The sequence below is a fragment of the Triturus cristatus genome, chromosome 6 (genome assembly GCF_964204655.1).
Source record: "Triturus cristatus chromosome 6, aTriCri1.1, whole genome shotgun sequence".
Classification (NCBI taxonomy): Eukaryota; Metazoa; Chordata; class Amphibia; order Caudata; family Salamandridae; genus Triturus; species Triturus cristatus.
The window spans coordinates 1,121,335,132-1,121,359,387 of record NC_140589.1 but is presented as its reverse complement, the minus strand read 5'-3'; the positions used below and the strand labels follow the sequence as shown (position 1 = coordinate 1,121,359,387).

The following is a 24,256-nucleotide window of genomic DNA, read 5'->3' as shown; positions in this document are numbered from 1 at the left end:
ATGATGTGAGCGAGGTACAGAAAGGGGAGTCAAATCAGGGAGGATTTCTGTCAATTTAGGCATATTGTGACAGGCAGACACGCTATGGTTGGTTAAAAAGTCCCCCACTAATTTTGCTGCAAACCACAAGTTGGCAAAAGTATGAGAAATATCCTGCGCTCCGTCCGGAGCGTGACCCAGAATGAATGCAGTATTAGTCTTGATATATGCAGTAAAAAACAAGAAAAGTGAAAACCACTAACAGAGACTTAACCTTGTGAATACAACAAAGTAAGATGCGATTACAAATAGGAAATAATTTATTTATGTTTTCAAACACTTACAAATCAGAAAAAACATAAAAAATGGCAGGCAAAAAAAGCTGTATGTTAAATACAATACTTCACTTTTCTGTGCACTTATTTTTGGAAAACTCCAAAAGAAAAATGACACTTGACATTTGCCCAACATTTAGAAATGGCGTTCTGTAATTCAGGGAGATTTGAATGAAAACCTAAATAATAATCTGTTAAACGAAAAAGGAGGAAAATAAATTGTCTGTGCTCTGGGATAAAGTAAAAGGTTGAACAAGGAAAATAGAATTCGCTGGATCCACACAATAGCAGCTTTAAGGAACTACTTAAAGGCAAAGAGTGGATAATGTGATAAAACTAATAAGCTGGTTTCTACCAGCCATTGTAAATTATTTTATTTTCATGTTACAAAATCATTTATTTGGCACAAAATCAGTTTGACTGCAGCCTTGGTTTTCTCATTCAAAAATGAATAAGATACAAATGTACAAAATTCTAATTACAGATTAGAAAAAATCAGGGAGGAGGGATGCAAACATACAAAAAAACAAGCAGAGACAGGCAAAACAAATAAGGGAATGTAAGGCACGGGTTTTTTCAAAGATTCGTGCCATTAGAAAACTTGCACCTACTAATAAATATACAAATTGTTCATTTCATCCCATAACTTCATGCCTGGAGAGATTTTCTTTCGGCCGCTTCCCTATGCAGTGCTTTTTTACCACCAGTGATGGTGGGTGAGTTAACACCAAATCCTAAAGTAGAAAGCCCTTGATCAGCATGTTATTTTCACACTGTATATTTTATTTTTAATTAGAACTATTCAGTTTATCCAGATTTAGTGCATTATATTGTTCTTCTGATAAAGATCTGTAAAGTTCTAAAATGCTGACAGAACTTAGTAGTCAACTTCTCTAGGACAGTAGCTTTTGCTATCAATGGCAGTTTTAATCCACACATCCCGTGCCAAGGTTGGTCATCATTTACACCGTTGTATCACCAAAGTCCTTGTTCCAACGGATGTATGCGTCCAGAGTTGAGGGGCTCACGCTTCGCTTGATCTTCTTCAATGACTCAATGAAGTCTGATAATCGGATATTCCTCATCTAAGTAAAGGCAGTGAAATATGAGCAATTAAAGGCATCACAAATGTTCCAATGCTCAAGTTAAATAAATGCTACTTACATTATTTTTCAAGACAAATCTATAACACATACTGGAATATACAAGAGGTGTAATTGAAAATAATGATGATCCATACTGCTAGTAGTATGCTTGAGGGTGGGTTCCATTAATAAGTACACTTTGATGTACCTGCTAACCCAATTACTTGAGAAATAGTTTCTAAAACAACATATTAATCAGGAAAGATTTCAGGGCAGACTTATATTTTTTCTTTATAATAAATAATTTGTATTTATTTTTTAACTAAGAAAACAATACAGAAACAAAGAAACAGTGCCACATTTTGTAGCCAGTTAAACAGGGTGGAAATGCAACAGAATAGCATCGGAAAGGAAGGCCAGAGAACGAGCCCCGAACCCTAAGGCACCACTATACTAGAACAGGTACACCATCGTCTCCAAATCTTCTGGTGCCTATGCGGGTAACCCAGGGCTCGATACACTGGTATCCAGTCCATTGCTGCTCTCCAAAAAGTTTGCGACGGAGCCTGGATGGACTTTCAATTCCTTGCAATGTCCCACCATAGTATGGTAACTTCAAACACCCACCAATATGCATCCCTCCCCCCCCCCCCCGCCCAGTCCAACCACATCCTCAAAAATCCCTAATACAGCAATGCACGGGAAGCAGTCAATCAGGAGCTCAATTATCCTAGACAGCGTGTAAAAAATTGTTGCCTAGTAGCAGGTGATAACAGGACAGTCCCAGCCATATTAGAAGGCGCAATCCGCCGCAAAGTATTTGGGGCAAGTAGCCTCTGCGCACCTCCCCATCGCTGCAAGTTGCCAGGGTGGGGTGGGGGGTGATGTAGTCCATGTACGGATAATTCAGCACTATAAGACGAAGGCGGGGGGAAATGTAATGCAGAGGCGGCCGGAAATGACCATCTCTCTCTGGGGCATCTTTGCATTCCGCCAGGCACGTTCGTGCAAATGGCCCACACAGTCCTCCCATTTCTCTTTCAGTGGCCCCCCCCAGGGCGTTCAGCACAACGGGTTTGTAAAGTGTTGAGATAGCTCCCCGGTACAACAGGCTACAGGTGATTTCTAGGGGTTGTATTCTGGTATGTTGGCTAGTGTTCATCAGTAGGTCTACAACATATGTCGCAATTGGAGAAATCTGTAAATTTGACACCTGTTCAGTGTGAAATCAACCTGCATCTCTGCAAAAGTTTTCATCTGCGAGCCCGATGACGTCACCTAACTTTGGAATGCCCATTAGGTTCCAGCGGCTAAAGCCTTCCAGCTGGGTAGTGTGATGGATCCAAGTGCTCTGCCATAAGGGGGTTTCCTCCGTGAGTAAATGGTCCCATCCAGTCCACCGAAGGGCAGCCCGCCAGAATAAAAGTGGGACTTTCATCACCTCTGTGAGTGAGCTTGGGATAGAAGCCCCATACAACAAGCCATCAATGAGCGAGCAGCCGAGTATGGAAACTTCAAGATAGAAGGCTGGATCTTCCCAACCTCCAAAGAGCCATTATTAATCATCTGGAATGGAGATGCCCAGTAGTACAAGCATGGGCCGGTCATCCCCATTTCTTTGTCATTTCACACATTTCTGGAAGGCGATTTTAGGGTTTTTGTTCCCCCAGACAAACCGCTGTATGCAGACATAAGCAGGACTGTAAGAGGCAAGTTCGCCCATCTATCTAGGTCTCTTACTGTTTGTATTTGTAGAGGGTAGAGGTTGAGACTCTAAATTAGTCCTGGTAGTAAGGCTATATGAACCCCCAGGTATTGAAGGCTAAGGCAGCGTACCGGGAGGCAGGACTGCCAGCCAGCCATGGAAGAATCACCCCTAAGGGGGAACCAGGAGTGATTTGGTCCAGCTGACCCGAAGCCTTAAGACCTCTTTAAAATGGTGCAGCATTTGAAGCAGTTGTGGGCCCAACATAAATATTAAGACATCATCAGCATAGAAGGCGATGCGCTCCTCTAAGCCAGCTGGCCAGCGAAACGCCCAAAGCTACGTACTGCAACGGACTCACATCACCAGCGGTTCAATTGCTAATGCTGGCATCCATGCCTAGTTCCTCTGCCAATAGGAAATCTGGGAGAAAGAATGCCATTGACTCATACTTGGGCTCTGGGGTGGGCATAGATTAATTTAGCAAGCAAGAAAAAATGCAGCCCAAATCTCAAGCACACTGAATAAGAACGACCAATCAAAGGCCTTTTTAAAGTCAAGGAGGAGAAAGGAGGAGGGGTCAACAAGTATGTGCTTTTGCGTTAGTGCAGTGTGCACTCTTGGTTGCAGTGCCGGGTACTGGGTTGAGGCATGAAGCCACATTGATCAGGGTGAATGAGTGTGGGGAGAACAGGCAGAAATATATTGGCTAGTATTTTGGCAAAGATCTTCAGCTACTGGTTAATTACTGAGATCAGACAGTAGGATATACAGCTCTCCGGGTGCTTCCTGGCCTTATGAACAACAGTATTACTTGCTAAGTCGAATAACGCGGGGAACTGGCCCCTCTCCTCAGCCTCGAGGTATAGTTTATGCAAGTGCAGGGCAAGCAAGGCCTTAAATTTGGAATAGTACTCGGCCTGGAAGCCATCAGGCCCCAGTGTCTTACCTGTGGGCATATCTGCTTCGACCTCACACTGAGCACGTGGACAACGTTGGTAAAGGTTACTATAGGAAGCAAATGCAGCTGCTTTTTCTTTAGATGCATTTAGTGTACCCCGATCTGAGGAATTATTCCTGAGGTTGTATCCTGGGTCACCAACCAGTGCAGCAGTTTCCCAGTTTTATCTCCCCATTCATGGACTAACTTGGGAGGCGATCCAGCACTTATTGGCTTTATCTAGGCAGAGTTGGCATAGGGAAGCCTTATGCTCCAAGAGGCAACGTTTCATGCGTCCGTGAGGGTGCTGTCAGAATAGAGACTCCCATTGAAGGACAGCTGCCTCCAGGTCAACAACTTTCCGTAGTATGTTCCTATTTTGTCCTAAAACAAAAGCTTTCACTTTCCCACAAATGACCCCTTCTCCTGTGGTCCAAAGAGTCCCTTGGGCTGATACAGAGCCCTGATTCAATTCCAAATATTTGTTAAGTTTCTGCATTATATGTTGAGATCAGCACAAGTTCATTAAATACCAGGCATTTAGGTGCCATAGAGAACTGAGGCAGTTGTTGGCCATACCCAAGCGCAGCAAAACCAGTGCATGGTGAGATATTCCTATTGTGAGAATGGTCGCCCCTGTGGTAGGCACTAAGTCAGGCATGAAAAGATAGTATAGTCTGGAAAAGCAGCCATGTGGTGCCTTTGATGTGCGTGTAGCCTAACTCCAGAGGGTTCCACATTTGCCAGACATCACAAAGACCGAGGGACTGGAAGGTCTACTTCGGCTAGTCGCTTCAGCCCTAGTGGAGTCCAACAGGAAATAAAGCACTGCACTGAAATCACCCCCTAGCACCATGTGACCTGGGGAAGGTTAAGGATTACTCTTTGCAGAGAAGTCAGGGAAGTCCCTGTGAGATTTGGTCCAGATGCCTCGAGATGGCGACCGTACGGTCTAGGGGGTGATCCCGGTGCAGCCATGATGACAATCGTTCACTGCAGGAGGCGAGATTGCCTGGCCCTTTGCTGTGGAAGAGGTGCTATTACGCCCATGGGAGGGGGGCGTGGTGGCAGATTGTGACATAGGGATGCCTCTGGCTGGGCTAAGGAGAGGACGACCGAGTACCTGGCTGTAGGAGAGTGGCATCGACTGCATAGTTGCCCCCAACTTTTTGCTGATGTTTTGACTGTTTTTTTTACTCTAGCCAGGCTGTGGCCCTGCTATCCAGGACCCCAACCTATCTGCTTTCTCTCTAAACTGATGTGAGTACTATAGGTATATACCAATTGGATACTGAGGACACCCTGTGAGCCCTTGTAGATGGTACCCTAGGTACCCAAGGCATGGGTCCCTCAGAGGCCTACCAGGGGCTGCATCACTTATTGTGTCACCCCTGGGACAGCCATACAAACTGACACCACCAGACCACTACTGTAGTCTGGGTAAGGTGGTGCTTGCACCCCTTACAGGGATATAGGTATCCTGTATCCCACTAAATTACAACACATATATCCTCATAGGTCACCCCTAAGGCAGGCCTTGCTAATCCTACAAGACAGGGTGCTGAGATATGTGTAAGGGGGAACCCCTAACTGAGTAGGGCCCTTCTGCAACCTTCGTTAAAACTATTGTGAGGTTGTTTTTAGTGCAGCCATACCATATACTCTTAACCGCATTATAAGTAATCGCGATAGCGTGATAACTTGAGTGGCTGCACAGAACCATGTCATGTTTGGTGTCAAACATAGTGGAATCATACCCCCAATCCAGCCATGGGAGTGAGGGCATGATTCCCCCCTGCTAGAGGGGTGATATGGTAAAAGCGGCAGATTTTAGACACCAATTTAAAAGAGCACTTGTAGTACAAAATGGATGCTACCCGCCACACACACGACTCTGGCTGCCTGTTGCTGGGCAGAACTCCAGCCACGGCAGCTGGACAATAGGGATCTTGTTGCCACCTCCCCAGACAGACTATGTGGATTGGAACTGGGTGGGTGCACCTTAGGATGTCTTTCAAACTTGCACGTAGGCTTCTCCAGTGCCTACTTCTGCATACACCGGCTCAGACCGGTTCAGGGGCAGTTTGTCCCCTGCCCCGGTGGGAAACACACAAAGGGGAGAGGGTGTAGCCACCCTTTACTGCCTGAACTCCCATTGGTGGGCTCTGATTGAGACACTCCCCTAATCCCTGGATAAAGGTGGGTGCAGGTTCCCCAGGGCCTCAGATTAATATTGGACGAGAACTTTGCTTCAAAGACTTGAAACTTCGACGAGCTGCCGCTCAGCTGAATGAAGAAAACTCCCTTGGGGTAAAGGAGTTACCCTCCTGCTTGGCAGGCACCTGAAACACTGCAAGTGACCCGGTTGGAACTCCGCTGCTCCTACGGACAACGAAGACTTCTGCCTACCCTGAGGTGGGTTCCCAAGCATCCCAGAGGCTAGTGAGTGTGCACAGCAAAGGTTAGCACCGTGGACCCCGTGGGTGCCGAGATACCCAATACCCCAGGACACCGGCCACCTCTTGCACAGCACACGAACCCGACCAGTGGGGAAGTTGTGCTTTGGCCCATCATTGAGCCAACCTCTCAGCATCACCTGTGCCAAAGGACGACGCCCCAGTCCGCTCCGGTGACCCGTGGGCACATCTTTACGCACTCCAAATTGCTGCCTCCCGCGGTTTCTTGTCTCTCGACTGGTGGGCCCTAGCAGAGGTCAAACTTTACTTTAAAGGGCTCCCCTGGTTGCTCCAGGCCTGCTCTACAGTGTCCTCGCTGGAGACCTCGCTCAGACCTCGTGGGTCTGCACCGTAGCTGTTTCTTGATTCTTGCGTGGGTTGCGGTTGCCAAGGCTTAGTGGATCCAATCCGGACACTAACACCGCAGCGGCCTTCATCCTTCGTGGGACAGTCGCCCTCCAGAAGCTGGCCTTCCTTGAAGCCTCCTGGACCCCGTGGCTGATGACCCAAGCTACCCGTCTTCAACCTGAAAACACACGACATTGAAGGGCTCTTTCTCCTAAGGCCCCTGGTCACTGGCTAGTGACCCAGACTCTGTCCCCTCTGCTTTCAGGTCCTTACCTTCAAGATCTACATCTTCAATCTGCACGACATCGACGACGCTTCACGCCAGCAGCAGTTCTTCACGTTTTTCCATTGAAAACGAGACATCGACCAGACACCGAAAACGACCTTTGCACCCGGCTTCCCTGGGGCAGGTAACAGTGGTACCTCGGTACTATCGTGGGTGTGGGCCCTCCAAGAGCTTAACTCTAAACTCCTGAACTTGAACTCCTGCTAGAAGTGTCCAGATTCTTGCAATTTCCAACCGTGACATTTCCCATAGGGTTTAATAGGGATCCCGACTGTAGTTTAAACACTGCACACGCTTCCCGTGGGTCCCCTTCCTCACTACCTTGGGTGGTTTTGTAAGGGGCCAGCGATCCTAAGTGCCCTAGGTACTGTCTGCAGAACTGTCGTGGTTCTTGTACCACTTTTTTAATATATGGTGTGGTCCCCCCCTGGGGCCCTATGATTCCAGTGCTATTTATTGTTGTTATAAATGCTTTATTGAATTGCATCTTTACCTCCAGCCTCACAAGAGACTAGTGGGATTTGTTCTTAGAATAAATGCATTTATTTTGAATATATACCTGTGTGGACTACTCTTTCATTTGGTCATTCAAGAGGTTATCCATGGTAAAACAATAAGCTTAACACTCCTTCAAGACTTAGCCTGAAGGCTGCTCTCCAAAGCTACCACTAGGATAGCTTTCTTTAAAGGTTGTCTTTTAACCTATCACCTTAAGAGTCGAATTGGACTGGTGCAAGGTGTCCCCTATAACTAGTGGACAGCATATGCCAGGCAAACTTCTCACATTACCAGGCATTTAGGTGCCATAGAGACCTGAGGCAGTTGTTGGCCATACCCAAGCACAGCAAAACCAGAGCATGGTGAGATATTCCTATTGTAAGAATGGTCGCCCCTGTGGTAGGCACTAAGTCAGGCATGAAAAGATAGTATAGTCTGGAAAAGCAGCCATGTGGTGCCTTTGATGTGCGTGTAGCCTAACTCCAGAGGGTTCCACATTTGCCAGACATCACAAAGACCGAGGGACTGGAAGGTCTACTTCGGCTAGCCGCTTCAGCCCTAGTGGAGTCCAACAGGAAATCAAGCACTGCACTGAAATCACCCCCTAGCACCATGTGACCTGGGGAAGGTTAAGGATTACTCTTTGTAGAGAAGTCAGGGAAGCCCCTGTGAGATTTGGTCCCGATGCCTCGAGATGGCGACCGTACGGTCTAGGGGGTGAGCCCGGTGCAGCCATGACGACACTCGTTCACTGCAGGAGGCGAGATTGCCCGGCCCTTTGCTGTGGAAGAGGTGCTATTACGCCCATGGGAGGGGGCATGGTGGCAGATTGTGACATAGGGATGCTTCTGGCTGGCCTAAGGAGAGGACGACCGAGTACCTGGCACACCATGTCTGCAGGGGACAGCAGAGGCTTTGTGACTGCACCCTAGAATGCGGGTAAGCTGCCACCTGCAGGGGGCTCCTATAGATGGCTGGAGCGGGCATCCAGCTGGATACATAGAGCGCCCCGCTGTGACTGTCTTGGGTGAGGCCCATGCCTGTTGAACTGTGTGAAGCCGGCCATACCAGAGAGAACTGGGACTTCAGAGCACAACTGGGGGCCTACCCTACATTGAGCTGCAGAGGAACTACCGGGGTCGCGTACTGGAGGTTCTACTTCTGGGGCCCAGCCTGCACGGACTCTTGGACCCTGTGAAATGTGGTGGGACATAGCCAGAAATTATGTTGTAGTGAACAACCTCCAGGAGGCCTCCTAGGAATGTACATCTACCAGCGCTGTCTGTTGAGGTGTGTGTAACAGAAGAGAAAATTACAGTGAATGAGAATAACAGTCCCTCATGAGCTCCCGATGTAACCAGCATGGAAAACCCTATTATAGTCAGCTACCAGGACTGTTCAGTGTGTACCGATCAATGCAATGCTGTTGTGCTGTTGACATTCCAGGACAGAATCGCAGAGTCAGAGAGGAGGGAAGATACATGAGCTTCAAACGCAGAGGAGAGGGAATCATCAGTGAACTAGCTAGGATGCCTGTGCGGGGTTCGTGGCCCTTAGACAACTGGATGCATAGCGTTAGAGTGGTATAGTGCAAGTGACATATAAAGAGTAACAAACAAGTAAAAAAAAAAAAAGTGAAACACAAGAAATAAAAACAATGCCCCATACCGCCCAACTTCCCCTCACCCCACACTTCCACTTTAGAAGTACCTGTCGCCCAAAGATCCCCTATCAACAGAGTTTCAAAAAACCAATATGGAGTACGAATGACTGGTCTTTCGTCATGTAACAGGATACAGTGCTGCTTTGTAGGGAGCTGCAGGCCAAGAGACTCGCCCCAAACTAAGTTGCTTGTAGAATGAACGATACACAGGAACTCAATAGCTTGCGTCATGATCAGGGATGGGGCTGGGGGTAGGGGCCTGGGCGATGGTATCGTCTCCAAATGAGCTGATGTCCATGGGCCGCTCTCACTCTCACTGGGCCTGTTCCTTTCCTGAGGACTCTGGAGAGCCATCCCACAGGTCCTTTTGTTTCTGAGATCGGAGCCTGCAGGGTGGGGGTCTTACTCTAGGTCTGGTGCTTGCGCCCTTTTGAGTCTGAGAAGGATTCCATGTGGGGTCCAACTGAGTAGGCCGCCGCAGAGCACTCTCCTCCGTTGCCCAATCCTAAGCCTGGTCAGGGATGTCAAAAAAGAGGGAGCAGAAATTATGCAGCATATTGAGGCAGGCTGGGAACATAAGCATATAGGTGAGGCCCAACGCCTACAGCTTTTTGTCTGATGCCGTCAAATGACTTCTTTTGCTTCTGGACCAACCAGGTGCAGTCCAGGAATACATGGATGCAAGAAGATTGGAAGGGAAGTGGTGCCCACTCCCTGGCCCCCTAAGAATTGCATATCTGTCCTTGTAGTTTAGGATTTTGTCGATGAGGACACGAGGCAGGGCCCTCTCGAGTGGCTTCTGCACCAAAGCCCAATGAGTCCTCTCAGGGATGAAACACTGGGAGAGTTGATCAGCTGATAGCCAAGAAGAGATCCAGGATTCAAGAAATTTCTCTGGGAAGGAACCCTGCAGGAAACCCATGAACCACTGGTTAGTCGACATGCTCTGTTCTCAGCATCCTCAACCAGCTCCTCCAATATTTTGACAGAGGAGGAGAGGCAAGATACTGTCGTCTTGAGTTCCCAGGATGCATCCTCCAGCTTGGAAATTTGGTCTCCATCATCCTATAACCAACGTTTCATAGGTCTTGGTGCAGGAGGGCAACATCTATCCTGACTTCTTCAATCTTGGTCTTGAGTGTGGCACGGGACCCCTGTATTGCTTGGAAGATGGAATTCGTTCCTTGGAGTGGTTAGTGACAGGTGGGGATGAGGCAGACTTGGTTTCCAAGGGGGAGTGTGTAAAGCGCTCCATCTTAGTCTGTGTTTGCAATGCAGACAGATGATCTAGCCCCAATCTGGTAAGCCTACAGTAGTTTCCTCCCTGGTAAGGGGGTTGGTTACAGCATGGGGGTATGCAGGTGATTTGCTTGCTCTGAAGTCTTCGGGCAGCACAAACAATCAGCTAACCTGCAGGTGGATCTGCAGCCCTGGTGGCTGAACAGAGGGGTGCCTCAGCTGCAATGATTCTGCAGCAAGGCCACCGGGTAAGGCCAGGTTGTGCCACAGAGAGAAGTCAGGCCATGTCACAGAAAAGAGCCATTACAATTGCCAGTAAGACTTATACAGGGGGTTGGAGAGCTGATGACAGTCTCACTCAACACACAAAACACTATACACAGGTGCATTGGAGGCTCTCCGGTTACCCAAAGGAGTTGAAGAGATCAGGAGCAACAGGCCAAGCCAGCAAGGAGTCTAAACACACTCATGGCAGGCCCTCTCTCCCCCCAAGAGTCCTCAGCAGCAATCTACACAGCGGGCTGTCTCCAGCAGCTATTATCACAGAGGGGAACCCCCTGCTTCCAGAATCCCGGGTATGCCTCAGCGAGAGTCCGTGCAGGCTGGGCCCCAAAAGTAGAACGACCAGTACTCGACCCCAGTAGTGCCCTCGCAACTCAATGTAAGGTAGGCCCCCAGGTGTGCCCTAAAGTCCCAGTTATCTCTGGTGAGGCCGGCTTCATACAGCTCAGCTGGCATGGGCCCCACCCAAGACAGTCAGCGAGGGGGCGCTCTGTGTATCGAGTCAGATGCCCCCTCCAGGCACCTACAGGAGCCCCCCGCTGGTACCAGACCAACCGGAGTCTAGCGTGTAGTCCCAATGCCTCTGCAGTCTTCCGCAGGCATTGTGTGCCAGGTATCTCTCCTGGGCCCAGCCACAGACGTCTCTGTGTCACGCTCTGCCGCCACAGCCCCCTCCCATGGGCATAGTGGCCAGAGCAGCATCACTCTTCACAGCAAAGGGCAGGGCAATCTCGTCTCCCACAGTGCAAAGGCTTAGTCAGGGTTGCATCTGTATCACCACCCGGGCCGTGTGGTTGCCATCTCAAGGCACTGGGACCACCAGGCCCTCCAGCGACACAGCAGGGCAGGGGCCACCAGCAGCAGGATAGGTCAGAAGGGAGGACCAGGTTTCAGAGCTCGTCAAAGACTGTCCGTCATGTTGGCCCTTCACGTCACTTAATTGTTTTTGCAAGTTCTACTAAATTCTGAGGACACGTTCTTTAAAACAATAGGTTTTAAACTTTACAGAATGTAGATCCACCCTTGTATATGTTGAATCTTTAGCCAATTTGCCTATTTGTACTACTGTATTGAGTTTGTAAATAATGCTGTAAGAACCAAGAAATTGTCTGTATGTTTCTCTAAAATTGTATTTTAATGATGTATGTTTTAAATGTTTCTGTATGATATTTCTAAGAAACTAGAAAGATTAATTCATTGAATTGGTTAAAGTAATTACATTAAACCTTACAGCACTTTCACTGGAACAATTTTGTTAACTTGGAGGGGATATGGGTAGAAAAAGTGTTAGAACATCTGAAATCTAAATAAACAGGTATAGTGATATAACCCTCAGCCACATGTGATTTTCCCAGTGCCTTACGTGCAAGGATGTGATTTGATTGTGGGATCCCATTTCAGAAATGAGGAGTCTAAATAATGGCAATAGCTATCCTGCCCCTCCTGCACTGCAGCTTGTACTTGGCCTCTGTGCCAAGTCAGCTGTATGAAATCCTCGTGCAGTTAAGGGTATCTTAAATGACTGTGTATGCATTTAGCTGTGGGGCACAGGGTATGTCTTTGGTGCACGTGGTCTTGTTTACATTCCACTTGTTTACAATGCTGAGAATCACCTATACCCCTTGTAGGAAGATAGGATCTTTCTGCATGTGTACCCCCACTTTTTGCCTCGTGCTAAGCTGGTTTTCGACTAGTCTGACTGGGATCCTGTTAATCAGGACCCAAGTCTATCTGATTTTTCCCTAAACTGTTATGACGTGTACTTTGGTACACTCCAGATTGAATACTGGGGTACCCTTGTCAGTCCCTAGTATATGGTACACATGTACCCAGGGCATAGGTACCCCAGAGGCCTCCCATGGGCTGAAGCATGTATTATGCCACCCATGGGAGGCCATGCAAAATGGAATCACAGGTCTGCCATTGCAGCCTGTGTAAGTTAGTGCATGCACCACTTACTTAAGATATAGGTTTACTATATCTAAGGGTCACTACACTTAAAGTCACCCCTATAGTAGGCCTTAACAATCATGAAGGCATGGTGGTTAGTTCTAAGTGAGAGGGTGCCACTGCATGAGCAGGACATCCCTGCAGCCTACGGAGTCCATTCTCCCGGGTTGTTAGTGCAGCAGCCATATACGACATATAGAGTGGCATTATGCGATCGCGTAATGCTCAACTCTAAAACGGCTGAAAGCAACCCAATCGTGTTTGGTATTATACATGTTGGAATCATAGACCCACACTGGTAACCGGTGTAGGAGGTACGATTCCACCCCTCAGAAGCGAGCTTTGTTGGGTCCCTGGTGTTCCTGGTACCAGCCTTCTAGTCCCGGGCAGCACAAAATGGTTGCTGCTGACCAGAGACACATTTCTGCCCTCCTGCTGCTGAGCCAACCTTGGTCAGAGGAAGGTGGAACAATAGGCCTCCTGTCACAAGAAGGTGTAACCACCTCCCAGACAGGATTTAGTGTATTAGGGTGGGGTGGGTGCGCTTGCCAGCGACCAAAAGTCTGCATAAGGGGCACATTTGGTGTCCCTGTGAATAGTCCATTTCAAACCAGTCCCATGGCTCCACTCTGGTGCGAAACTGGACAAAGGGCATGGAAGTAACCTCCCCACTGTCCAAACCCTCCCCTGGGAGGGTCCCTTGAATCTGCCCAACCCTCTGCCGTGGGCACTTAAAGGCTTACCTGGCTGTAGGAACCTAGATTCGACGTAGACCAGATTCTGATCAAGAAACCACTGAACTTCGACCGTCTGGACACTCTGGACTTCGCTTGGGCCCGACTTCGTCTCCCTCTCAGTCTGAAGCATCGTCTGTGCTTGTGCGCCATACAGGCTCTGTGCAGAACCTGTGGAGCATCAAGGACAACTGAAGATATCTCCCTGGCACCGTAACACATCTGTCCGGTCTAATAATCCTGACCTCCTGTGGACTCTGAAGGCTCCAACACCACAGGAGGTGAGTTTCTACATCCCTCAAGGTCCGAGCTGCCCTCTCACCAAGTCTGAGGTCAGAATCCCTTGTGGGGGCTGCAATACCGGAACCCCTGTGCAACATGTACATTTGCAAGTGCATAAGTTGGTTGGCGTTTACCAGACAAGTGCATTGGTCTACGAATAGCCACAACCACTGGCACCATTTTCTACCAAGAACTCCAGCCTCCCCCACCGAGTGCTCCGTGGGCTGCTGCTTTGTGAAATCGCTCGAGGTCCTCCTGCAACTCCTGTGCCTCCGGCATGTGAGTCCACTTGTGGGTCAACTTTGCTTTTCTTGTGCTCCCCTGGTTGCTCCAGGCCTGCCCTGACTCCCCTCGCTGTGGTGAGTCTCCTGGACTTTGCTGGTCTGAACCGTAACATTCTTTGACCTTCTTCGTGGGTTGCCGTTGCCAAGGCTTGTTTGTGCTCCTGTAGGACACCGACCCCTCAGCACTCGACATCCTTTGTGTGACAGCTGGTATCCGGCTCCTTGTCATCCTGGTCCCCGTAGCTGCAGAGTCAAGGACTTCATCAACACACCTGAAGCAGCCGACATCGATGGGCATTCAACTACTGAGCCCCTCGTCATTCCTGAGTGACCCAGACTCTGTCCCCTTTGCTTTCAGGTACTCTTCGACAAGAATCCACCTTTGAATTCCAACAGACCCTTTTCTTCCTTCCAGCTGTGACACTTTCTCGAAGTTCTCCATTGAGATCAACAGCGGTTTTCGACGCCACTTCAGCACTATGCACCCGGCTTTCCTGGGATAGGTAACTCTGGTACTACGGTATCCACGGGTGGGGTGGCTCTCCAACCTTCTATGATCCACTGAGTTTCTTCTAAGTCCACAGGGAAGGGTCCTTAAACTTTAAAACTTCCACCCCGACTTCCCCATAGACTTGTACGGAGCACGCTGTTGTGTTCCCACACTGCACCCGTCCTCTGTGGGGTCCCTACTTACTCATCTTGGGTGGGTCCTTGGGGTCTCAGCGATTCTACATCCTCTAGATACTGTCTCGACTCGAGTTGCGGTTCTTATACCACTATTTTAGTATATGGTTCAGTCTCCCCCTGGAGCCCACTGTGTATTAGTGCTATTTACTATTGTTTCCGTGCTACAGTATTGTGTGCTTTGTGATTATCTCTGTGTAGGAGATACTGTGTCATACTAGAGAGTGTTACATTAATGAATACATATTTTTATAACTACTGTGTGGTTCTCCTTATATTTAAACAATACTACAAGGTTACATTCTGGTAAAACAAGCTGCTTAACATTCCTTCAAGACTAAGCCTGAAGACTGCTCTTCACAGCTACCACTTGGATAGCTTTGTAAGGTTATCTTCGACCTCCAGCTATTTCTACATGAAGTGGGCATAGGGATTCCAAAAGAATAATATTCAAAGTTGTATCCATCTTTAACAGATCGGACATAAAATCTAGTCACTTTATTCTTAGTTCGAGCCTGAGCAAGCGCACATGCGCTGCTCTGGCGATCTGCTGTAATAGAGTATGGAAGAGAAGCCCCGCCCACTCCGCCCATATTTCTCATTGGCTTGTGTCTTTGTCCTTCGTAAATGCTGGCTTCTGTTTTATAAATAGGCTTGTTAGGCCCTTCTTAAGAACAGCCATGTCTTCATTTGAAACCTCCCATGGCTAATTGCCCCTTTACTTCGGTTGTTACACGGTATGTGTTATTTAGTCTTGTAAGCACTATTTTCTTTATCGAGTGTCTCCTACTTTAGGCACAACGACGTGCTGTGCTTACATTCAGCACGCCATGTGCATTTTCACTTTGTAAGCAGCCGGGACAATGCGACAGTTTGTTTGCAATGCCATACGTCTCGCATTTAAATGCGAGACCTTTAGCATTGCAAATATTTTTTTTTATTGCAGCACGGTCCGCTTTCACTTTACCGGCTGCGCCTATTTAGTTATTTAACTTACACTGGTTTTCTTTAATTTGTAGCTTGGCCCGATTTAACAATAGCGGCTGTGCTACAGAAACCTGCTTTTTATTTTTTACGTGAAAGCGCCCCATTGCGCGAGAGCTATGCTTGTATTTAAGTATAGCATGGTCGAGGCAGCATCAGTAAAACTATGGATGATTGTTTTATAGCTGCCGAATAACATGTGCCCCTCGTGGAAGATTAAGCCTAACGTGCTCATACATACTGTTTCTAGCCCCTTCCAGGTGAATCGCAGAATATTTCCGAAGAGATGTGCTTTGTCCTTGCTCAGTGGTATCAATGGAGACCTTGGACCGCCTCCGAAAATTGCAGAAGGGAAGGGGTTCATTTTGGCCGTGGTTCACACAATCAATAGTGACCTTGAAATTCCAAAGTGAAAAAAACATTGTGGGTCTCTTTTCTGCCATGATGTGCTTTCCACGCCATACCTAGGTCATATAAAGAGATGTCAGTTTTTTTTGCAATATCTGAAAATACACTTTTTTTTCTCAGTCTGACTCTTTGCGCCCCCCCCCCCCCCCCAAAAAAGCAAATCTCCCCCTGCCTGGAAACTGCGATTTCTTTTTATTCGCTCCTGCATCACAGACCTAATTTTCTTTCTTTCTGAAATGTCGGATGCAGGGAGCCGTGGCCCATACAGTTGAACCTTTCCTTCTGTGCTCATGTGCCTCTGCTAAGAAGCCAGTGGGCCTGCTGTGCTTTGGAAGGTCAGACTGTCCTCTGAAACAGTTAGTGACTCGACAACAGCAGAAAGAGCTAAACCTTTGACCATAGGTAGCAATACACCCGTAACGGGAGGCAAAACGATTTTTAATTTTTTAAAAGGGGAGTCCTATAAACAGGCTCAGAAAACGTTGTTGGAAGAGTCAAAAAGCAGATTTAGTTCACGCTGAAAATGTTGTAACGTCCCGACAGGTGGAAATTCTCAGAGAAGCAAGTTGAGTGCGATTGTGTGCAGCTGTATTAGAGAAGGCAGCATGCAATGTGTGGATCTTGCATGATACAGTAACGTACTGTGCAGGTATATTTGTATTCTAGTCAAGCAGGCCAAATATGATGTCATCCTATCAATCCCAGGACAATGGTATTGGATGATGACCTCACCATGTTAGTCTTTATTGGCCCAGCTGAATGGCTTGTGATGTGCTGGTATGGTGCAACGTCAAGCCTCCATTCGTGCATGCCGTTCGAGCCTTTGGACTTCAGCAGCCAGTAATAACACGACCATCTCACTTTGTTCAAGCGGTATAAAGAGTAATTAAAACAGTAGTGTGACTAGGATCAGCCAAGCGTCAGACACAAGTGCTAAGGATCCAGATGTTGAGCTTCAAGCCCAAACTGGCAAATGCTGTACAGCTGTAAAGCAGAAATAACTGTACTTTTAATCTCTGGGGGTGCATTGGCAAAGCCAGTAGTTCTCAACATTGGGGCTAAGTGGCTTTGCCAATGTCTTTTGGCAATGCTGTACAGCATTGGCAGAATGTTGTGAAACATGACCAAAAGAAGAAACAAGCCTTTACAATGCAATAGGTCTCTCATTTTCGAAACTTTGACCTATTGGCATTGTAAATTACAGTGTTTCAAAACACATTAATAAAAGGCATTGTCATTTACAATGCCAATAGCTCAAAATCTTGCAAATGCGAAACCTATTGCACTGCAAATGCTTGTTTTATCTGCAGTTGTATTTTATGTTTGCAGTTATATATAATACAAACTTGGACCAATGGCCTTTTTTTTAAGGCATGGGGAGATAATGATGTGCCCAGAATCACAGGATGTTAACCTGACATCGGGGCTCGAACCTTGGTTCCAATGTTGGCAGCTATGGCCACATCTCCTCCTTCACTTTAAAGCCAACCGACCTAGGGTAAATCATGACCTGCTAACCAGATTTGGTGTCAAATAGCAAATTTTAAGGTAGTTTCCTTCAGTTACATTGGAGCTCATCTTTGGACTCTACACAAGTTACGTGAGATTAACATAGGACCTCAAGCAATTTAAAAAGATTCTCAGGACTCCTATTTAACTCTGAACCTTATGTTAAAAATAGTATTACTGGAAAAAGGATCCTGTTCAGGAAAACAGCTGCGTGTTAACCTCAAATCGTGCATTACTGCTCCATGTCGCCACTCCAGAGGTTATTTAGAGTCTGGCCATGATCTTGCCTGCTTAACTGGAGGTCCCCCCAGTCAATTAAGAGGTGGGGTTAACAAGTGAGTTTCCATTAGTGAAGAATGTCCTGGCACCCTTGGATAGGTGGTCCATATACCACTGGATCACCAGCTCACAGTGGCAGACGACCCACTAGGGAAAGGCAACTGTTACTTTGCCCCCTCCACCCACCCCTCTCTTTGGCGATCCCAGATGGGAAATTTTCAAATATTCCTGACACGCAGGAAGAAAACTTGCTACAAATCAAGAATATTTGTTTCTTTGCTTGCAGTGGCAGCCACAACTTTAGGGTTCGATGCTACAAATCAAAAACGAATCACGGGGAAGGACGCATGCAACGCGACCCAAGATTGACGCCTAGCTGCGGAGCTCCGCGCCGCATCAGAGACCGCTGATGTAATTCCGGCGTTTCCAGCGATATTTCCGGTGGTCTTTAGGTGTTTCCTGACATGGGAACACCTGCTCTCCAGGATGATGTCTCCATTTGTTTATTTGCTACTGTGTGGACATTAATTATTGCAGGTGAATCCTCAGGCTATACAGCGGCCACCATTTTGTTTTTTCCACCTGCATATTTCTCCTCAGAAAATGACCTACGTTATTCTGGAATGTTATTTTTCTCTATTTTTTAGTAACGTTCTCCTAATTTTTTGCTAATGAATGGTATTTTTATATTGAAAGGAACATTTGCCTGTGGGGACTTTGTTTCTGACACAGTGCTTTATGCTGATTGATTTACATTGCTATATAAGGAATTTCTGACAGCTTGTTGTGCTGGTCCATGGGAAGGAGGAAGGGATTGTTACGTTCTGTCAAAGGTTACTCTCTCAACAAACCAGCCTCTTGCTCTACTCGGATTATATCCTCACATAATTCCTCACAGTCATTTGAGGGAATGACGCAGTCGGTGTCCTCTTGCTCTACAACTCCGCCTATTAATGCTTCTAAGGCACAACTGCCATCATCTACTAACAAAAGAATCAAACAGGATTCACCTTCTCCACCTAAATCTATGTCCCATGTTTCATTGGACACTGTCATGGAGGACATACGCGCCGTTGCGACCTTTTATTGAAAATACCAATTTCCGCTTACAGACTTTGGATAACAAATGGTCAGATATGGATTCTCGTTTATCTTCTGTAGAGCAACAGATGAGTGAAGTACAGGACTCACCGGCCAGAATTAGCTGCTTGGAGAAAGAGGTGTTGCAACTTAAAAAATCATCTGAAGATCTTGAAAATAGAAACCGACTTAACAACCTCCGTTTATATGGTCTTCCTGAAGGCCTTGAAGGCGATGATCCTGTTGCTTTCTTCACTACCTTCCTACCACAGCATCTAGACCTTTCCACGTTGACCAAATTAAACATTCAACGCGCACATCGATTAGGTCTGTGCCGGTCTTCCTCCTCAGCTCCTTCCAAACCTCATGGAGTAATCCTTCTACTTTTGGAATTCACCGACCTTTTAAATGTCTTAAATGCAGCCAAACTTAAGAAGCAGCTCTCTTGCTCTGGTACAAGACTGTTCATTTCTCAAGATGTTTCAACGGCCACTGCTAAATGTAGAACGGAATTTCTAGATCTTCGTCCTGCTCTTCGTTCTCTTGATGCACGCTATGGATTATTTCACCCATGCCTATTTAAGGTCACCTTCTTGAACAAGACTTCTTCTTTTGAGAACCCCGCCGATCTTGGGAAGTTCATCCATTCTCACTCCTCATACTCTATGGAGATTGCTGGTCCTTCATCTCAAACTTGAACTTTAATATTTTTTCTCTGCATTTGATCCTTCTTGTTTCTATTGAAGCTTGTTTCATTGATTAATAGACTATTCCATTCATTTTGTTTTCTCATTGTTGTATTGTTGTTTTTACAGATTCCGTGGAATTTAGTGTAATACCCGCCTTATGTTCCTGCTCCTATTTATGTTAAATACGGCATACTGATGTGATGCGTTGCCCTCCCTGTTGGGTGTGTTGTCTTTGTTTTTTGTCCGTTGCCACTCCTCATTTTACCTCATGTCCCCCTGTAAAGGCATGTATTGTGGTCGTCAGATTTCTGACATGTACTGTCTCTTCTTGTTTCTCCTTTTCTTTCCCCTCTTCTTTTTTCCTCTGAGTGATTTTCTCCCTTTCCTTCTCCTTATGATATTGCAATTTCTTCCTATTCTATTTTTCTCTCTTACTGCGTATACCTTTTCTATAATTTGTTTCCTATGGCTCTTATTTTATCTTCCTTCCTTATCCATATTTGCCTATTAATTTCCTTATTATTGTTAACTTTATTGTTGCATATATAATGTTATTTTCTTTCATTCAGAGTTGTTACATGGAATAGAGTTTTATTAATCCTATAAAAAGGCAGAGAATTATTTCCCATTTGACCTCCTACAATCCTGATTTAGCCTTATTACAAGAGACCCATTTGACAGAGACTGAGGCCCTTAAGCTTAAACATAATTGGGTCGGTTCAGTTCTTGTTTCCCCCACGAATATAAAAAAGAATGGTGTCATTATTTTATGCCATAAAAAACTGAAATGCTCTGTGGTTACACAAGACATAGATACTGAAGGTAGATGGATTCTGGTCAAATTACTTATCAATAACATTTCTTTAACTATATTTAATGTATATTGTACAACTCAAACAGATTATACTGTTTGGTCTACTATTACAAGTAAGTGTATTCAGCACAAAGAAGATGTTTTTATACTTGGAGGCGATTGTAACTCAATTATGGACCCCTTTATTGACCGCAAATCCCAGGTAAGTTTTACTACCCACAAAACTCACAAGCAATTTCACAGTACAAATACGCAGACACAGCTAGTAGACGCCTGGAGACTATGTAACCCTGATCAGACAGAATCTTCTTTTTTCTCCCCTCCACATGGGTCCCTAACCCGATTATACTATAATTTCCTTTCCAAACCCTTAGCTCAAAATCTTATCTTTTCTTCGATTGAACCCATTATGATTTGCGATCATGCCCTGGTGATTGCTGAGTTTGATTTGCTCCGCTCGCAATCTAAATCCTCTAGGTGGAGATTCAATAATTTCCTCTTACAAGACCCAGTTTTTTCCTCCTCCTTCACCTTCTTTGCTGAAGAATTCTTTCCTCTCTCAATGAAAATCTTCAATCTCCCCTGCTGTGGTGTGGGATAGTTTTAAGGCCACATCATTGATTTTGTTTCCAGAAAAAAGAAATAATTCTTAATCAACATAAAGCCCTGTTAACCAACATCAAACGTTTAGAACACCAATTTTATACTTCATCTGATTTGACCCTACAGAAGCTTATTTGTGCTAAGATGGTCTTTATTAAATATCTACTGATAATGCATCCTCTACTTTACTTTGAAGCAGTGCCCAGTATTATGGTGGACGAAACAAGGTTGGTTCACTCTTAGCTAATTATCCTAAATCTAGAAAGGAAAGGGTACTGATAGACTCTATCCAGTCAATGGATGGTAAACATCTATTTAAAGATCAGGACAGTCTAGATGAATTTATAAAGTTTTATAAGAATTTATATACTCCAGAAATACCCGCATCAGGCTCTCTTATTGACACTTACCTTAGCAATATTACCCCCCCCCCCCTTCTTCTACAAATCTTAATTTTACTTCTCTGGAGACTGACCTTTTGATCCAGGAAGTTGCTACCTCCCTCAACTCCATAAAGAAAAATAAATCCCCTGGCCTGGATGGGTTTTCTGTAGAATTCTACCTGCATTTCTCAAATCGGTTACTCCCAAATTTTTAAAAACTTTTCCAATATTTTTGTACTACTGGTACGGCGAGTGGCACCGTCTTAGAAGCATCTATATGTCTTATTCATAAAAGAAGGAAAGGATCTCAAATTCTGTAAGAATTATCGCCCTATATCCTTGATAAATGTAGAGTATAAACTTTTAGCTCTACTATTAGCATTACGTCTTGAGTCTCTCCTTCCACATTTAATTGTTCTAGAACAGTGTGACTTTGTCAAAGGCAGATTAACTACTGATAATTCTCAGCTATTTTTTAATGTTTTAAACAAGGCATCTTCTTTGGCTTATCCCTTAGCCGTGATCTCTACTGATGCGGAAAAGGCCTTTGATAGGGTAGATTGGTCTTTTATTTTTAAGTCACTTCATTGGCATGGTTTTGGCTCTAAATTAATTTATCTTGTCTCATTACTCTATTCCGCACCTACAGCATCCACCATAGTTAATGGTCTTGTGTCACAACGTTTTTCACGTCATCGTGGTGTCCGACAGGGTTGCCCCCATCTCCTCTTTTATTTATCTTATCCCTTGAACCTTTTCTATCTCAGATTCACTACAATACCTCTATCTCTGGTTTTCTTTATGGTGATCATCACTTGAAACTCTCTGCCTATGCAGATGATATGCTACTTTTTTATTTCAAACCCAGTGACCTCTATTTCCCCGTTATTGCAAGAAATCTCTGATTTTTCAGAGGTCTCCGGTTATAAAATTAATTCTGACAAAACAGAGATCCTTCCTAATTGACATGTTTTTATTAGGGTTTTTTCATGGAATGCATTACAAGTAATAATCATCAGTATTATCATAAGTTCTTGTACTACGGCACAGCATAACATTAGGGATCTATAGGGAAGTTAGCGTGTGTATGTGCTGTAGTCCGTCAGTGGCTCATATCTCCCGTGGTGTCTTGAGAGACTCGTCTTCCCAGTGGTCGGCTCCGTCTGGCCCCCATGTATGCCGACCTGGTCGTGCCTACATTTTCGGCCTCGGTCGGGGGACGGTTGCCCCTTCCTATCGAGGTCCGAGCTGCGGTCCCCTCCTTCCTGGATTCCCTGTCATGTCATGTAACTACAAACAGCGGTGTTGAAACCGCTAACTGGGGCTCTTGCTGCCTACGGGGCGGCTTGAACAGGGCCCTTGGGTAGGGGAGGGGTCTCGTAACTGGGTAGAGTAGGGGAGGGAGGGAGGTGATGGGGGAAGCATGGGGGGAAGAGGGAGTGCGGGGTCGGCAGACGAGAGAATCTCGTGGTAGATTGGGTATGGACCGGTGGTAGGTGTGTGTGGCGTGTCCCGGGTATCCCTGGGTGGGGGGGAGGCGGGTCCGCTACCTGACATTAGGCGGGGGGGTCGGGTTCATACGTGCCCTCGCGTCTAGGCATGTTGTCTGCCAACAGAGATCCTTCCTATTTCCAAATTTTGCCTTAAGGAGCATTTTGATGTAACTGTTTGTTGCTGGAACAGCTCTAGAATGAAATACCTTGGTATATGGTTCACTAACTCTATTTTAGATTTGGTCAAAATAAATATGAAGGAAGCTTTTGACCACATTTCCAAACTTCTCTCTTGCTGGAATCCTCTTTTCCTTTCTTGGTGGGGTCGCCTTGACTATCAAAATGATGATTACTCTAATTTTACTATATTTCTTTTCAATGATTCCGGTTCACGTTCCTTTCATCTATTTTAAAAATAAAATAGATTCCCTTCTAATAACATTGTTGTGGAACAACAAAAATCCTAGAATTTCTTTGTCTCCTCTTAGAAAGCCAAAATCTACCGGAGGTGTAAATTTTCCAGATTTTCACTTTTATCATAAAGCTTTGTGTCATAAACAAGCTTCTCTCTGGCATCTTACAGATGCTTCTCCCATTGCTCCTTTATGGGTCACTATTGAATGTTGTTTATTGCCCCCATTTTCTATTAAAGAGATTCTTGCATTTACTGACAAAACCACTCTCCCATCTCTTCCACTATTTAAACATACATGTTCATTATTAAGACCTCATTTTCAACCAAAAATAATATCTAGAAACACTTTCTTACGCTCTCCTCTTTGGTATAATCGTCTTATTACTATCAATAATTGACCCATGTTTTGGAGTTCCTGGAGGACTAGAAACATTATCTGGGTTCAGGATATGCTTGACGGTATAGCTCCTTGTTCCTTTCCTCAATTCCAAGCCACTTATAATTGTCCTCATTCTTTTTTACAAATGTTTTCGATACTTATGGAAGTGATTCTGGATGTTTTTTATTCCCTTCCTCCTGATGACTCCTACACAAGATTCCCTCCTTAGAATTCTGCTGTTACTTCCAAAAGCCTCCTTGATTTATAAATACTTTTACTTAGCCGATCCAGAACGTTCCAAGACTAAGCTGGAACTTGCTTGGGAGAGAGATTTGGGTTGTGAGTGGAGCACTGATTTATGGAATAAGATCTGGGCTTGGTCGTTCTCAAGAATCTCTAGATCCGTATCCACTACTCTTTATCACAGCTTGTTTTTCACTCCCATTTCCATAGCTAATTTTGCACACACT

At 45.7% G+C, this 24,256-nt stretch overlaps 1 protein-coding gene across 8 annotated transcripts in view; it reads right to left on the bottom strand.

The window, feature by feature from the left end:
* Nucleotides 1-281: 281 nt before the first annotated feature.
* SPAST (spastin) overlaps nucleotides 282-24,256 on the bottom strand; it is a 675,354-nt gene continuing 651,379 nt past the window's right edge. For all 8 annotated transcript variants that reach the window (XM_085611993.1, XM_085611996.1, XM_085611991.1 and 5 more), the window contains one exon: nucleotides 282-1,399. In XM_085611993.1, the coding sequence (XP_085468119.1) occupies nucleotides 1,277-1,399 (123 nt within the window). In that variant the 3' untranslated portion in view covers nucleotides 282-1,276. The remainder of the gene's footprint in view (nucleotides 1,400-24,256) is intronic.